The sequence below is a fragment of the Ovis canadensis genome, chromosome 1, assembly GCF_042477335.2.
Source record: "Ovis canadensis isolate MfBH-ARS-UI-01 breed Bighorn chromosome 1, ARS-UI_OviCan_v2, whole genome shotgun sequence".
NCBI lineage: Eukaryota > Metazoa > Chordata > Mammalia > Artiodactyla > Bovidae > Ovis > Ovis canadensis.
Window position 1 is genome coordinate 118875059 of NC_091245.1, and position 18143 is coordinate 118893201.

Sequence of the window (18143 nt, forward strand, 5' to 3'; positions counted from 1 at the left end):
GAAGGTGATATACGTGTAATTATGGCTGATTCTCATTGTTGTATGTTAGAAACCAATACAATATTGTAAAAATTTCAAAACAAAGAAACAAACAAACAAACAAAAAAAGAATCCCCTGTGAAATGCAGGGCACATGGGTTCAATCCCTGGTGGGGAGAACTAAGATCCTATATGCTAAAGGGCAACTAAGTCTGTGCATCCCAACTGCTGAGCCCATGTGTGCCACAACTAGAGAGTCCAAGTGTTGTAACAGAACATCCCACATGACTTAGTGAAGATCCCATATGCTGCAACTAAGACCCAACACAGCCAAATAAATAAATATTAAATATATATATATATATTTGAAGCAGATGTCCCTTCCATAGAGCAGGCTTTCACACCACAATGTTCACAAATAACATTAAGAAAGGAAATCACATGAATATAATGCTATATTATATTATATAGTAGTGCTATAATGCTATGTTATAGCACTATATGAAGCTATAACAGCACTATGATGGCACTACAGTAGCACTATGATTGTAGCACTATAATAGCACTATGATGCTAATATAGCACTATCATAATGCTATATTATATTATATAGCATTATATTCATGTGATTCCAAAGAATATTCAGGACTGACTTCTCTCAGGCTTGACTGCAAGGGACTCACTCTCATGAGCCTTCTCCAACACCACATTTCAAAAGTATCAATTCTTCTTGCACTCAGCCACCTTTATAGTTCAACTCCCATATCCACACATGACCACTGGAAAAACCATAGCTTTGACTACATAGACCTTTATTGGCAACGTAACATTTCTGCTTTTTAATACATTGTCTAGGTTTGTCATATCTTTTCTTCCAAAGAGGAAGCATCTTTTAATTTCATGCCTGTATTCACTATCTGAAGTAATTCTGGAGCCCAAGAAAATAAAACCTGTCACTGTTTCCATTGTTTCCCCATCTATTTGCCATGAAGTGATGAGACCAGATGCCATGATATTAGCTTTCTGAATGTTGACTTCTAAGCCAGCTTTTTCACTCTCCTCTTCTACTTTCATCATCTGTATATCTGAAGTTACTGATATTTCTCCCAGCAATCTTGATTCTAGCTTGTGAACCATCCAGCATTTTGCATAATGTACTCTGCATATAAGTTAAACAAACAGGGTGACAATATACAGCCTTGATATACTCCTTTCCCAATTTTGAACCAGTCCATTGTTCCATGTCTGGTTCTAACTGTTGCTTCTTGACCTGCATACAGGTTTCTCAGGAGTCAGGTAAGACAGTCTGATATTCCCACCTCTTCAGGAATTTTCCAGTTTGTTGTGATCCACACAGCTTACCAGTTAACTTACTAGTTAAGCTTGCTTAGTTCAGTTCAGTTCAGTCGCTCAGTTGTGTCCGACTCTTTACGACCCCATGAACCACAGCATGCCAGGCCTCCCTGTCCATCACCAACTCCCGGAGTCGACCCAAACCCATGTTCACTGAGTTGGTGATGCCATCCAACCATCTCATCCTGTCATCCCTTTCTCCTCCTGCCTTCAATCTTTCCCAGCATCAGGGTCTTTTCCAATGAGTCAGCTCTTTGCATCAGGTGGCCAAAGTATTGGAGTTTCAGCTTCAACATCAGTCCTTCCAATGAACACCCAGGACTGATCTCCTTTAGGATGGACTGGTTGGATCTCCTTGCAGTCCAAGGGACTCTCAAGAGTCTTCTCCAACACCACAGTTCAAAAGCATCAATTCTTCTGTGCTCAGCTTTCTTTATAGTCCAACTCTCACGTCCACACACGACCACTGGAAAAACTACAGCCTTGACTAGATGGACCTTTGTTGATAAAGTAATGTCTCTGCTTTTTAATATGCTGTCTAGGTTGGTCATAACCTTAAGCTTGCTAGTTAACTATAAAATCTTTCAGTGTTTGATTTGACTGGTAATTCATGGTAAAATATATCCAAGAAATAAGAGAAAGCATAGCAGTGAAAAAAGAATACTGAGATAAGAGTTATAAATTAGAACTTATGAGACTTCTATATAACCTGGGCAAGTTATTTAATCTTCCAAAGGTCCTTTTCAAAATCACTAGTTAAGTGGAAATTTTGTATTGAAATAATTTTGGACATTCCCTTTGGTCTCTCACCTAACCAGTCCCTTTCCACCCCCGTACTATATACTTCACACGCACTTATGTCTGGTAACATCCATTAATGTATTGATTTATTGGTCTTTTCTTTCCATAAAATTTTGACACTATTAAGGGCAAGGAACACATCTTATTTGTTATATTCTGATACCTAGCACAATTCCTGGCACAAAGTAGGTACTTAACAGGTGTGAAGAAAACAGACTAGTGTTGAGGGGATGAGTACAAGGGAAGGGAGAGACAGAAATGAAGCAGGGAGCGGGGAAAGAGAAGAGTAAGAGGACAATCCTAATATGTATGGGATAGCTCAGGTGAGCTTTGAAAGGTAATAAATGATTGCTTGTCATCTTTGGCTATTTTCCCAGCTTCTGTCAAAATCAGTCCCATAATCATTCAGGCCTGCTACGCATTAGTTTAGAAAACAGTAGCTTACCTTATCGTTAAACAAGATTACAGTTGTAAAGATTATTTTAAGAATCAAAATATCTCTGAATGACTGACTACCTTCATTGGGAAGCAGTTTGCTAAAAAGGAACTTAAAAACCCAAGGGACATACTAAACTCTTTTTAGAGTCCTCATAATAGCTTAGTCTTCACTTTATAAATAAGATAACCTCAAAATTAAGAGGGTGAAAAAGTTACCATGTAACTGTATTCTAACAAAATTAAATTTCCCTGAATTTTGACAACTGGATTGAGGATGAGAGAATGTCCATGTTCTTAGGTAACACATAGTTTTAGTAGTTATGAGTAAAGGGGCATGAAATCCACATCAAACTTCTGAAAGATTCAGAAAAATTTATAAAAATAATATATGAATGAGCACAAATATTTATGATATAGAGAAACAGAAAAAAAGAAAGCAAATGAGGAAAAACGTTAACAATTGTGAATCTGGTTAATGGATATATAGTCTTATAACTTTTCTGTAAATATGAAATATCAAAATATTACAAAAAAGTTAATTGTCCACACAGAGCAAGTTAGATAAAGCCATATAAAAGGATACTTACATGGAATTAAACATTCCCATTAAGGCAGTAAAACAAAAGCCAATTGCAAACATGGATTTCATTCGAACCTGTAAGATCAACAAATTGTCACTTCACACTAAAGGAAAACCACTACTAAAGCATATGCCCCCAAATTTTGATATCATATAATTTTTAAAAGATGCTCCTTGGCAAAAAATTGTCTGTTGTCTAACCCATCCTCCACCTCCAAGGCCTCTTCTCCTTGTCACCTTCTGATGAACCGTACTGCAGTGCCCACATGACCTAATTCCGGCCAACGAGTGATGAGTACAAGTACTAACCAAAACTTTTAAAAGGGGCAAACTTGGCTAGCATCCCTTTAGGCCTTCTGACCATACTTCCTGTCTGGAATGAAGAACGTAATTCCTGACAGTAAAGCAACATCAAACAACCAAATGACCATAAGCTAAGGAAGGCTAACTGGAGTCTTTAGTGACACTACTGTGCTGCCACACCAGCCCGGGACTACCAACCTCTACCTCTTGATCAAGCAAAAAAAAGTTACATGTTCAAGTATATAAGGTATTTTGTTTCTTGAGGCTAGCTACTTTCTTAATTACATGTGCCATAAAAGTATAAATAAACAAAAGATCATAAAGGCATGACTAACAGTTTATCAGAAAATTTTATCTCTTCTTTCTGCAGTTTTCAAATTTGGTCTCTTGAACGTGGAGTAACTATGACAACAGAAAAGCTATTTTCAAAAAACTATACTTCTAAATTATAATCTTTCTTAAAAAGAATTTCAAGGCACTTCTCTGGTGGTCCAGTAGTTAAGAATCCACCTTGCAATGCAGGGGATGCAGGTTCAATCCCTGGGTGGAGAATTAAGATACCGCATGCCAGGGAGCAACGAAGCCTGCACGCGACAACTAGAGAGTCTGTGAACTGCAATGAAAGATCCCATGTGATGCAACCTGACAGCCAAATAAATGAACAAATAAATACATTTTTTTAAAACAGAGTTTTAAGAAACAGAAGATAAAATAATATATATAGCAAAGGTCTCTCAGTAAGCAAATGATAACTGTTGCACAATTTAAGTGTCTTGTTTGAATATACAGAAATTAGGCAGAAAAATTAGTCAAGCCATATAATTCGCCTACCTATGCCTCAGAAAGACATGCTTGAAAACACTCTACTCTTTATAAATAATGAGTAAATGGCTAATAAAAACACTTTTCCTTACACTTTATGATATGCCTGACCTTCAGAGCAAAAGGCCTCTTAAAGAATAAAGGCCATCTATGATGTTCCAAAGCTTATGATGGGATTACCAGGTCACCAAAAGCCAAAGATTCAGTAATAATGTAAGGAAGAAAAGAAAATAAGTGACTTCATTTGAAAACATAAGGGAGAAGCTAAAAAAACAAAACAAAACAAAAAAACAAAAAAAAACTGTGTGTAAATGACAAAATTATGACCTCAAGACACTCTTAAAAAAAGAAGCTATTCATATTACCAACATGAAGCTTCAGCCCTGTAAGCACATTTTCACTTCTATTTGGTCTAAGAACACCCATTACATTATTTATAGCATGCGTAACTATAAATTTCTGAAGAGGTAAAGTGCAATGTACTTGATGCAAATCATGGTCTTTTGCTGAAAAACATGTGGTTTATCATGAAGTTATATTTAGGACTCTTACCATTGACAGATCTCTGTTGTTATTCTTCAGTTTCTCTTCTTGCCGCTCTGCAAGGAATTAATGAACTAGTTAATATACACAGCACTGAGCAAGAAGCAGATGTTAAACTGTCACTGACTGGTGACTACAATGTTTCTGTCTCAGTTATCACTTAATAAGATAAGCTGAATACTCCGGAATACCATATACTTTGTACTAACAGAAAATTCAAATGCAGGAGAGCACTAAAATAGTTCAATTTAAATAAATAAAAATCTTTAAATTTTAATTTTAAAAATTACCTCTGGTATTAAGTGTTTCAGCTCTGTACATTAAGATATAGTCATTATTATATCAGTGGGAGGTATAATCATAATGACTACACTTAGATTTCAAATATTAATTACCCATCTCAAGTTTCTTTCCCCCTTTTTCAGTTTAAGAAAGCATAGCATCTAAAAATTAAAAGCCAATTAAGATAAAGTTAGGTTCAGCTTGTTTCATCTTACAGTCAAATGAAGCTAAAAATAAGCATACTTTCATATTTAAGTCACTTGGAAAGCTAGGAAATTTGACATATATTTCAAAAAAATTGTTATATACACCAAATCTAAACTGCTAAAGAAGTTTCAGCTACATATTAATGCTCTTATCTACTGTATCCCATGAACACTGTTGTTCAGTTGCTAAGTTGTGTACCATTTTTTGCAACCCCATGAACTGCAGCACACCAGGTTTCCCTGTTCTCTACTGTCTTCTGGAGTTTGCTTAAATTCATGTGGAGTTAGTGATGTCATCCAACCATCTCATCTTTCTGTCGTCCCCTCCTCCTCTTGCTCTCAAGCTTTCCTAACATCAGGGTCTTGTCCAATGAGTCAGTTCTTCGCATCAGGTGGCCAAACTACTGGAGCTTCAGCTTGAGCATCAGTCTTTCTAATGAATGTTAGGGGCTGATATCCCTTAGGATTGACTGGTTTGATCTCCTTGCTGTCCAAGGGATTCTCAAGAGTCTTCTCTTGAGAACCACCAGAATCTGAAAGCATCGAAGCTCCGGCTCTTGGCCTTGTTTATGGTCCAACTCTCATATCCAAGCATGACCACTGGAAAAACCATAGCTTTGACTATATGGACCTCTGTCCACAAAGTGATGTCTCTGCTTTTCAATATACTGTCTAGGTTTTTCATAGCTTTTCTTCCAAGAAGCAAGTGTTTTTTAAATTTCATGGCTGCAGTCACCATCTGCAGTGATTTTGGAGCCCAAGAAAAGAATATCTGTCACTGTTTCCATTGTTTCCCCATCAATTTGTCATAAAGTGATGGGACCGGATGCCATGATATTAGTTTTCTAAATGTTGAGTTTTAATCCTGCTTTTTCACTCCCCTCTTTTACCTTCCTCAAGCGGTTCTTTAGTTCCTCTTTGTTTCCTGCCATTTGGGTAGTATCATCTGCATATCTGAAGTCATTGATATCTCTCCCAGCAATCTTTGATTCCAGCTTGTGGGTCATCTAGCCCAGCATTTCACATGATGTACTCTGCATGTAAGTTAAATAAGCAGGGTGACAATATACGGTCTTGAGGTGCTCCTTTCCCAATTTTGAACCAGTCTGTTGTTCTATGTCCAGTTCTAACTATTGCTTCTTGTCCTAAATATAGGTTTCTCAAGAGACAGGTATGGTGGTCTGGTATTCCTGTCTCTTGAAGAATTTTCCAGTTTGTTGTGATCCACACAGAAAAAGTCTTTAATGTAGTCAATGAAGCAGAAGTAGATGTTTTTCTGGAATTCTCTTGCTTTTTCTATGGTCCGATGGATGTTGGCAATATGATCGCTGGTTCCTCTCCCTTTTCTAAATCCAGCATGTACATCTAGAAGTTCTTGGTTCATGTACTGCTAAAGCCTAGCTTGGAGGATTTTGAGCATTATCTGGCTAGCATGTGAAATGAGAGCAACTGCACGGTAGCTTGAACATTCTTTAGTACTGCCCTTCTTTGGGATTGGAATGAAAACTGACTTTTTCTAGTCCTGTGGCCACTGCTGAGTTTCCCATCAACATATTGGACTTTATTGCTGTGCCTATGAAGAAACTGAGGTCCAGCAAAGGAGAAGTGACTTCTCAGAGCCCACACAGGTATTTTATGGCAAAGCCAAGGCTACAATCCAAGTTTCCCAACCTCCAATCCAATGATCTCTATATATACCATGCTACTGCTTTCTTTGATCATGTATTTTTATCACCAGGATTAATTCACTCAACAAATACTTATTGACTACCTACTACATGCCAAGCACTTTTCTGGGTACTACGGATAAATGAATGATCAAAACACACACCAATTCATACCCTCACAAGAATATTATGAAATAAAAATATAAAAAACCCTCTAAAATAAAAAAAAACATACAATTGGAATATATTAAAGTGGTATGAGCGCTGGCAAGTTCAGGCAGGTAAAAGAATGGAAGGAAGAAAAACAGGCGTACAGGAACTGCAGACTGGACTGCAGTTTTCAAACAACGCATGGGTGAGATGAATGTATGACTCTTTGTCTTAAACAGTTCCTACCCAGTTTGTTCTCCATGGAGGAAAGGATACAGGCAGGAAAGAGCTGAAGGTGAAGATATATGGAAGAAAATGAACAAAATGGGATGGAGCTAAGGTGTATCTCAAGGGCTAGACCTCCTTTTCTATTGAACAGCTCTCTTACAATATAATAAGACATTTTAAAACTGGGGGTTTGAGGACTGGGGTAAGAGATAACTAGAAGTTAAACAGGCAAAGAACAAGTAGAAATGGAAAAGGACTGCCACTGAGACATGAAAAGAAAGGTATAGAAAAGCATCTGTGCTAGAAACCTGCACATCCTTGACTTCCTACTCTATCTTCAATCAAACACCCAGTTCTATTCATTACACCTCATAAACTTATGAAATCTACCACCTCCCCTCCTCCTTACTATCACTTCCAACATCTCTTACCTATATTGCTTTCCAACCTCCTAACAGACCTCACTGTCTCCAAACTTCTCTCCTCAAATTCACATTCCACATAAATGCATATCAGATCTACCAAAAGGCAAACTGAACAAGATCATGATACTCACCAAGAGTGTCCTTCCATGGCTTTTTATCCCTATAAGATCATGTTTATTTCTTTCTCTCTCTTTTTCTTGGGTGTGTCATGCAGCATGTGGGATCTTAGATCCCTGACCAGGGATCAAACCCTTATCCCCTGCAGTGGAAGTGCAGACTCCAGTGGAACTGGACCACCAGAGAAGTCCCAAGATGATGTTTCAATATCACTTGCAAGTTCTGTATCTGGCTCCTGTTTCCTTCTGAAGCCACATTTCTGACCACTCCCATAAATTTTTACGTTCTCACCTCACCAAAGTTCCTTTATATATGATGATTTTCTCTTGATTCAGCATCTTTGTGCATAAAGTTTCTTTTACCTTGGGTGACCAAGTGTCCCAGCTTTCCTAGACTGTTCCAGTTTTAGCTCTGAAAATCTCACATCCCAAGAAACTCCTTGGGCGAAACAAATTGGAATGACTGGCTACCCTTCTACCTAGACTATTTCATCCTAGCCTATCAAATCCTTTCCTGGCTAGCCTATAACTCAACTTTTAAGCCTCAGCTCTTATGTCACCTCCTTTGGAAAATCTTGATTTCTTTAGCAATACTATTCTAAAAGAACTTTCTACAATTATAAAAATATCTTATATCTGTGCTATCAATATAGCTACGTATAGCTACTGAGCAGTAAAATATGACCAGTGTGATTGAGGTCCTAAAATTTCAACTTCATTTAATTTCAATTAATTTAACAGTCAAAGGTAGCTAGAGGGTGCAGAATTGGATAATACAGTCTTAGACACTGGATTAAAACTTCTGATTCAGTAAAACCTAGGAGTAAGATTCAGAGTCAATACTCCGTTAACCTGATGTGAAGAGCCAACTCTTTGGAAAAGACCCTGATGCTGGGAAAGATTGAAGGCAGTAGGAGAAAGGGACGACAGAGGACGAGATGGTTGGATGGTATCACCAACTCAATGGACATGAGTTTGAGCAAGCTCTGGGAGATGGTGAAGGACAGGGAAGCCTGGAGTGCTGCAGTCCATGGAGTTGCAAAGAGCTGGACACAACTGAGCAACTGAACAACAACAAAGACTCAGAACCCTTCATTTTAACAAACATCTCAAGCAAAACTGATATGGGTGGCCTAGAGACCATGTATGAGAAATACTATATAGAAAGAACTGTAGGATACAAGCCAAAGTTAGGTGCAAGCAAAAATTAAATCCTGTGAAGCACTGCATACCAGAAGAGAGAAAGGTACTATAAATTTATAGTGAGCACAATGTCTGGCTTATCTCAGGGCTTGCTCTGTCTGCAGGAATTGCTTTAACACAGTTCTTGCCTTCTTGTAACCAGTTAGTTCAGCTTTTCCTGAATTCTTGATCACATATACCCTTAAGTTCCTCATTACTTGAGATAGCTTACTATAGCCAAAGAGCTAAATAAAATACATCAAAAGTAGTATATCGTCTATGAGAGGGAAACAAAAAATGACCAAAATATCTGCTCCTGAAATCAAGAATGAAAAATATAGTCTTCAGACACCTCAGTTTCAAATTAATGGCTCTACCTAACACCACAATCTAAGGGCGTCACCTAAGTGATATCAATGACATTTTGATTCTCTGAAACACTGAATTTGCTGACCTTTCCCCTCTTATTAAAAACTCCCTTCTTTCAAAGCAGCAATATCACTCTTTATAGTCCCCTCATCACTGTGTGTGTGTGTGTATAATGCATACTAACTCGCTTCAGTCATATTCAACTCTCTGGGACCCGATGGACTGTAACCCCCCAGGCTCCTCTGACTGTAGGATTCTCCAGACAAGAATACTGGAGTGGGTAGCCATTCCTTCCTCCAGGGGATCTTCCTGACCCAGGGATCAAACTTGTGTCTCTTACGTCTCCTGTGTTGGCAGGTGGGTTCTTTATCACTACTGCCACCTGGGACGCCCAGTATATATATGTTTATTTATTTGGCTGTGCTGGGTCTTGGTCGCAGTTTGAGGGATCTTTTAGTTGCAGCAAGTGCCAAGTGGGATCCAGCTCCCTGACCAGTGATTGAGCCCAAGGCCCCTGTATTTTTAGTGCAGAATCTTAGCCCACTGGACTACCAGGGAAGTCCCTAAACATTTAATTTTTAAAGAAGCCCAAGTAGGGAATCTGAGAAAAGTAAAAATAAGGGTTGCTGCTACTGCTGCTAAGTCGCTTCAGTCGTGTCCGACTCTGCGCGACTCCATAGACGGCAGCCCACCAGGCTCCCCTGTCGCTGGGATTCTCTAGGCAAGAACACTGGTGTGGGTTGCCATTTCCTTCTCCAATGCATGAAACTGAAAAGTGAAAGTGAAGTCACTCAGTCGTGTCCGACTCTTAGCGACCCCATGGACTGTAGCCTACGAGGCTCCTCCGTCCATGGAATTTCCCGGGTTACATAATAAAATTACATTGATAGATAGGGTCAGTGACAGAAAGGCATTTAATGGTCTCATAAAGCTGCTGGAAATGAACAGCAAATCTGACTCTATGCTTATTAGCAGCTGGTTTAAAGTAGGAAGAAAAACCATCAGTTCAAACAGTGTCAGTAAGATAAAAGTAAATCAATTATTTATGAGAATCACTGCTTGTCTTGATATTTTAAACTACTAGAGTTTCTATAATCTCTTGTCAAAAGAATACCATCTAATGTAAATAATATAATGTTCTCAATAAACAGTCCATAGTACTACTAAAATACAATTGTATCTGGCTGAGTTTTTCATGACATACCTAAAGTGCTATGTCAAGGCAAAATACAGTTGAAGCAATTTTATAAAGGCCCAAATAATACAAGTTTAGGTTTAAAGATTTCTGATCAGCCAGTTCAGTCACTCAGTTGTGTCCAACTCTTTGCGACCCGATGGACTGCAGCACACCAGGCTTCCCTGTCCATCACCAACTCCCAAAGCCTACTCAAACTCACGTCCATCTCGTTGGTGATGCCATCCAAACATCTCATGCTCTGTTGCCCCCTTCTCCTCCTGGCTTCAATCTTTCCCAGCATCAGGGTCTTTTCCAATGAGTGGGTTCTTCACATCAGATGGCCAAAGTATTGGGAGTTTCAGCTTCAGCATCAGTCCCTCTAATGAATATTCAGAACTGATTTCCTTTAGGATTGACTGGTTGGACTTTCTTGCAGTCCAAGGGACTCTTAAGAGCTTTCTCCAACACCAGAGGTCAAAAGCATCAATTCTTCGGTGCTCAGCTTTCTTTATAGTCCAACTCTCACATCTATAAACGACTATTGAAAAAACCATTGCTTTGAATAGATGGAGCTTTGATGGTAAAGTAATGGTTCTGCTTTTTAATATGTTGTCTAGGTTGGTCAGAGCTTTTCTTCCAAGGAGCAAGCGTCTTTTAATTTTATGGCTGCAGTTACCATCTGCAGTGATTTTGGAGCCCAAAAAATAAAGTCTCTATTTCCATTGTTTCCCCATCTATCTGCCATGAAATGATGGGACTGGATGCCATGATCTTAGTTTTATGAATGCTGAGTTTTAAGCCAACTTCTTCACTCTCCTCTTTCACTTTTATCAAGAGGCTCTTTAGTACTTCTTCACTTTCTGCCATAAGGGTGGTGTCATCTGTATATCTGAGGTTATTGGTATTTCTCTGTGCAATCCTGATTCCAGCTTATGCTTCATCCATTCATCCAATCTGGCATTTCACATGATTTACTCTGTATATAAGTTAAATAATCAGGGTGACAATATACAGCCTTGACGTACTCCTTTTGCAATTGGAACCAGTCGGTTGTTCCATGTCAAGTTCTAACTGTTGCTTCCTAATCTGCATACAGATTTTTCAGGAGGCAGGTCAAGTGGTCTGGTATTCCTATCTCTTGAAGAATTTTCCCCAGTTTCTTGTTGTCCACACAGTCAAAGGCTTTGGCATAGTCAATAAAGCCAAAGTAGATGTTTTTCTGGAATTCCATTGCTTTTTCAATGATCTGTAGATGTTGGCAATTTGATTCCTGGTTCCTGGGCCTTTTCTAAACCCAGCTTGAACTCTGGAAGTTCACGGTTCACGTACTGTTGAAGCCTGGCTTGGAGAATTTTGAGCACTGCTTTATTAAAGTGTGAGATGAGTGCAATTATGTGGTAGTTTGAACATTCTTTGGCATTGCCTTTCTTTGGGATTGGAATGAAAACTGACCTTTTCCAGCCCTGTGGCCACTGCTGAGTTTTCCAAATCTGCTGGCATATTGAGTGCAGCACTTTCACAGCATCATCTTTTAGGATTTGAAATAGCTTAATTGGAATTCCATCACCTCCACTAGCTTTGTAGTGATGACAGCCTGGCTTAATTTAGGACTAAAATTTATAAATCTACAGAATGGATAGGAGGTTTGCCCTTCAAGCAACTGCTATTAAATATTATGTCTTGTAACTTTTTATAAGAGTTCGATAAGTAACTTCATAAATATTATTTCTTTTACATTCTGATGACATTTTGGTGAGCAAACAATTCAAGGTTACCTCCCACGTTAAATTAATTTGAAATAATTTGAGTGTAGACACTCTGTGCTGTCACTGTAAGGGCAGGGGGTAATGTGCCTTCCATTTTTATATCTTACTTATCCTTTATAACAAAGCTATAAACTGCCTATATTCAATGTCTTTACTTTCTCACATGCATTATTTCCCTATCTATACAATAAGACTTCTGTCCCCTATAATGCCACTGAAACTATTCTCTTTTTAAAAATGTTTATTTGGCTGGGTTAGGTCTTAGTTGTGGTGCGTTGACTTAGTTGTCCCATGGCACGTAGGATCCTAGCTCCCTGATCAGACCAGGGATCCGACCCGCACCTCCTACACTGGAAAGCAGATTCTTAATTATTGGGCCAGCAGGGAAATCCCATGCCACTGAAATTATTCTTCCTAAACCACTAACATCTTTGTTTTGCCTCTTAGATATTTAACACCTACCCTCTAACCATTCCTGTCCCCTGAAATTCTCCCCTCAACTTCTGTGACACAACTCTTTTCCAAAAGCTCTGGCATTATTTTTTTGAGCTCCACTTCTTCTCCTACTCCTTAAATGATTATGCTTCAGGACTCTCTCCATCCTCAGCCCTTTGCTTTTCTTACTTTCTATGGCCTCACTGTGTTATCTCACTTAGTTTGTGGACCTAATTACAATTTATAATCATATGACGTTAAACTCTATTTGTAGGTGCTTTCCTGGTGGTCCAGAGGATGAGATGGTTGGATGGTATCACTGACTGAATGGACACGAGTTCAAGCAAACTCCAGGAGATATTGAAGGACAGAGAAGCATGGCATGCTGCAGTCCACAGGGTCACAAAGAGTCAGACACAATTTAGTGACTGAACGATAACAACCTTGGTGATCTCGTGGTTAAGAATCTGCCAGCCAATGTTGGGGACAGGTGTTCGATGTTCAATTCCTGGTCCAGGAAGGCCCCATATGTCACAGAGCATGCACCACAACTACTGAGCCTGCACTCTAGAGTCCCTCGAGCCACAATCACTGGGCCTGTGCACTGCAACCACTGACGTCTGTGTGCCTAGAGCCTGTGCCCTGCAGTAAGAGAAGTCACCTCAATGAGAAGCCTGCGCGCTGCAACGCAGAGTAGCCCATGTTCGCTGCAACTAGAGTAAGCCCTTGAATAGCAACGAAGACCCAGCACAGACAAAAACTGAATAAACTTTTAAAAATAATAAACAAAGAAACTCTATTTGTAGCCTTTACCTCTCTGCCAGCTCCAAACCATACATCCAATGGTGTACCAAATATTTCCACCCTATTGTCACAGAGGCACAACAAATCCAACATGCTCAAAACTGAAATCATCCTCTCTTGTTCCTTATCCCAATCTGCTACTCTTCCAATATTTCTTGTTCCCATCAAAAATCCAGGCTTCTTCCCAGACCCATTCTTCTCTACATACCTCACATCTAAAAGGTCATCAAGTTGTGTCACATCTGCCTGCCTGAATTCTTTGAGTATGTGCCACCTACTCCAGTCCCAGCACCACTGTTCAGGTTCTGGCTATGCTATTTGTACGCCAAGGATACCTGAAAAATCTCCTAACTTCCCTACCTCCAGAATGATCCCCTCTCTGGTTTATCCTCCAAATACTGCCAGATTTGTCTTCCTTAAAATGTGATTTCAAACCTGCTTAAATTCCTTTCTACATACGTTAACCTCCTTCCCTTAGTTTAATTTATAAGGACCTTTATGGACTAGGCACTACTCATTTCCCTAGGCTCATCTGCTTGTATGTTACACATACTTTTTTTACTTGTTATAGTATACTATTTATAGTTCCAGGTATATACCTTGCTATTTGACGGCTCTATGCTTTTGCATATGCCTATCCTGCCAAGAATATACAAGACTTAAAAATGTGGATTCTAAAGTTATGAATGTACAGGTTCAAATCCCTTCTCTACCACTGACTTAATTGCACCATACCACTGATCGACCAAGAGGAACTTACTTAACCTCGATTTTCTCATCACTAAAAATGAAGGAACACTGTTCACTACAACATACCATTTTCAAAAGAGTTAAAAAATATGTAAAGGCTTACTTCAGGGTTTTGCAGATGGTCCAACTGACCAGTATTTATTTATATTTTTACTTAGTTAATACACACTAAAGCGTTGAGATTCAACTTAAAGCATTATCTCCAAGAAAACCTGATCCCATAGATTGGTTTGAATATCCTTTCTCTTTACTTTTATGATATTCAGAATGTATCTCTAAAAAATATGTATTACACTGCATTGGTTTGTTTTCCCTGTTTATCCCTTAAAAGACAGAATTACTTTTCTACTTTGTTGCCTCAACGCCTACCAGAGTGACTGGGTATACAGAGTAGTACACTGGTATACCCATACAGAATAGATGTACAATAGCACTTTGCCATGGAACTGAATGATCAGGCCATTAAGAACACATCTAATATCCCTACACTAAGTTGAGAAGCTTTAACCAGAACAGGAAACAGGGCTTCCCTGGTGGCTCAGTGGTAAAGAATCCGTCTCCCAGTGCAGGAGATGCAGGTTCGATCTCTGGGTCGGGAAGATCCTGGAGAAGGAAACGGCAACCCACTCCGGTATTCTTGCCTGGGAAATCCCATGGACAGAAACGCCTAGCAGGCTACAGTCTATGGTTGCAGAATCAGCGTCAACTTAGTGATTAAACAACAACAATAACTAGTAAAGGACACTGGTATAGTCAAGCCTGGTAGAGTAACCTTCCAGGATTTAACAGCAATGATCCAGGTATAGAGACATAGTTTTTGATCCAAATACACAATTTCACAACAATTTTTTCCTGATTTTAGAATCAGGAAGCATCATAAAGTATAAATATAAATTATATATAGCCATTTATAAATTGTCTTTTTGGAACAGAATTACATTCTGTAATTAAATTCAAATTACACTGAAAAACCAAAAACAATTATTTTGCAGAGTAGGTAAAATTATTCAGCAGAAAATTTCCTACATGTTGGTGGGTTTCCATTACCAGTCAATTCTCAGTAAGGAAGTCATGGCAACAATAAACACACGTAACTCAGATTAAACTGGAAATAATCATATCAGTTAAGAAAAACAAAACAATTTTACAAACTATGCTAAGACCCTTCAGCCAAGTTCAAAAACCATGACTGTCAACATCATTCTACTAAATTGAAATTTCAAAGCTAAGAGCAAAAATAAAGGAAGTGCTTGAACTTGTCCTACAATATGGTAGAAGAATCACGTAAGATAATGTACAAGGCTTCCCAGGTGGCACTAGCAGTAAAGAACCTGACTGCCAAAGCAGGTTAGTCATGAGACACAGATTCAATTCCTGGGTCAGGAAGATTCCCTGAAGGAGGGCATGGCAACCCACTCCAGGATTCTTGCTTGGAGAATCCCTTGGACAGAGGAGGCTGGCAGGCTGCAGTCCACAGGGTCGCACAGAGTTGGACATGACTGAAGTGACTTAGCACACATGCATGCAAGATAACGTATGCAAGTGCCCTAGTAGACTGTAAATCTATACAAACATGAGTTATCACTACTGAAAACTTTATTAAAAAAAAAAAAAAAGCCCACAAGCCCTAGAGCCTGTGCTTCACAACAACAGAAACCAGCACAATGCAAGGCCCACACACTGCAACTAGAGAGGAGCCCCGGGCCCCTGATTGCTGCAACTAGAAAGAAGCCTGTGCAGCAACAAAGAACCAGCACAGCCAAACATTTTTTGAAAAAACAAAAAAATTTTCTTATATTTTCATTATCTAAGAATTTATTTTTCCAAGAAAACCTTAAAATATTGTATATACCAATAACTTATCTTACCGATTTTCTTTTTTTGTTGTCGACCAGCTGACTCTGTTATTGTTTCCTTCTTCTTTTCCACTGTAAACATAGTGACATCATAAAAAATTAATTATGCATTACACTCAAGAAACAAAGACTATATTTTATCACAGCTGAACCACTGAAAGAAGCTTACAAGAAAGTTACACATTGGCTTTGACGGTGGTCATGATTAAGTTAACTGGTGTGCTCCCACACCTGCTGACAGTAAAAGGTAGACGCAATATTCCAAGAGTGTAACAGTAATATTGTAAGCATCATTAATCAAATACCCAAAAAAGACTTCATAAAGACAAAGTTATAATCAAAACTGAGATGATTTTCAGGCCATTAGCTGAGACTGCCTTAGGCAGAATCTCAGCACAATTTAAAATTCTGCTTCCCTGGTGGCTCAGAGGTTAAAGCGTCTGCCTGCAATGCAGCAGACCCCGGTTTGATCCTTGGGTCGGGAAGATCCCCTGGAGAAGGAAATGGCAACCCACTCCAGTAGTCTTGCCTGGAGAATCCCATGGATGGAGAAGCCTGGTAGGCTACAGTCCACAGGGTCACCAAGAGTAGGACATGACTGAGCTACTTCACTTTCACTTTCAAGCACAATTTAAAATTCTGCTTCCTCAGGTGATTAATTGTAGTTCCAGTCTCAAATTCACTATAGAAAATGGGCATTCACTCATTCAGTTGTGTGCCAAAGTAATAGGCACCATTCTAGGTAGATAAAAAGATAAACATGATCCTTGCCATCTAAAAAGTAATCTAGTGAGGGCACATAATCAAATAACAATTACAGTATAGAATGCACAGGGTAGGAAGATCAGGAGAGTCAAAACAGCTAAGATGAACATTTCCTGAGACTTTTCAATTAATATAACGATAGAGTAAGAGTGAGTTTTGGAAGAAGAATAATGTAACATATTTATATTTTATGCTTACTATCTTTAATCACCTATGAAGCTTTCCTAGTGGCTCAGATGGTAATGAATTTGCCTGCAATGCAGGAGACCCAGGTTCCATCCCTGGGTCAGGAAGATTCCCTAGAGAAGAACCACCTATGAATGGACTAGCAATATATACAGTAAAACCTTTATTTACATTATTTGCTTCTTATCTTAGTATACTTCCTTTACTAGCACATGGTATAGTATATGTATTATTTCTAAAAGTTGCATTAAAGAGAATTGCAGGTAGGAATCTTTCCCTTACTATATTAAGTATGCTGCTTGAATTTTAAAAGCAAAATTGGTGTTATTCCTTTATCAGAGATGTAAAATTCAATTTAACTCCACAATTACAAATAAAATGGTAAAATTCTGACTAAAATAAAATCTGAGTACATGTGTGTAAATATACACATTGGGTGTCTAAGTGATAGGCACTATTCCAGGTAGATAAAAAGATAAAAGATGACATATATAGGGAGAGAAAGACAGAGATTTAGAATGAACTACTAGTATGAGATCATAAAAGGGAAGAGTCATTTTCTACAAGATGTTACAGAAACAAAAAATATTTCTCCCCACCCCAGAAGGACTATAACACAACTACTTGGCATTTAACCATGGCTGCATAAAAACCGTGGAGAAGGCAATGGCACCCCACTCCAGTACTTTTGCCTGGAACATCCCATGGACAGAGGAGCCTGGTAGGCTGCAGTCCATGGGCTCGCTAAGAGTCAGGCACGACTGAGCGACTTCACTTTCACTTTTCACTTTCATACATTAGAGAAGGAAATGGCAACCCACTCCAGTGTTCTTGCCTGGAGAATCCCAGGGACGGGGGAGCCTGGTGGGCTGCCATCTATGGGTTCACACATAGTCAGACACGACTGAAGTGACTTAGCAGCAGCAGCATAAAAACTGGGGGAAAAAAAAATCAGAAGGC

The 18143-nt window shown here is 38.9% G+C and overlaps 1 protein-coding gene across 1 annotated transcript in view; it reads right to left on the reverse strand.

The window, feature by feature from the left end:
- Nucleotides 1–18143, reverse strand: part of TMCO1 (transmembrane and coiled-coil domains 1) — a 60881-nt gene that overhangs the window by 34581 nt on the left and 8157 nt on the right. The window contains exons 3-5 of the mRNA XM_069547733.1: nt 16245–16304; nt 4829–4875; nt 3159–3226 (exon numbers count right to left, since the gene is read on the reverse strand). Coding sequence (XP_069403834.1) covers nt 3159–3226; nt 4829–4875; nt 16245–16304 — 175 coding nt within the window. The remainder of the gene's footprint in view (nt 1–3158; nt 3227–4828; nt 4876–16244; nt 16305–18143) is intronic.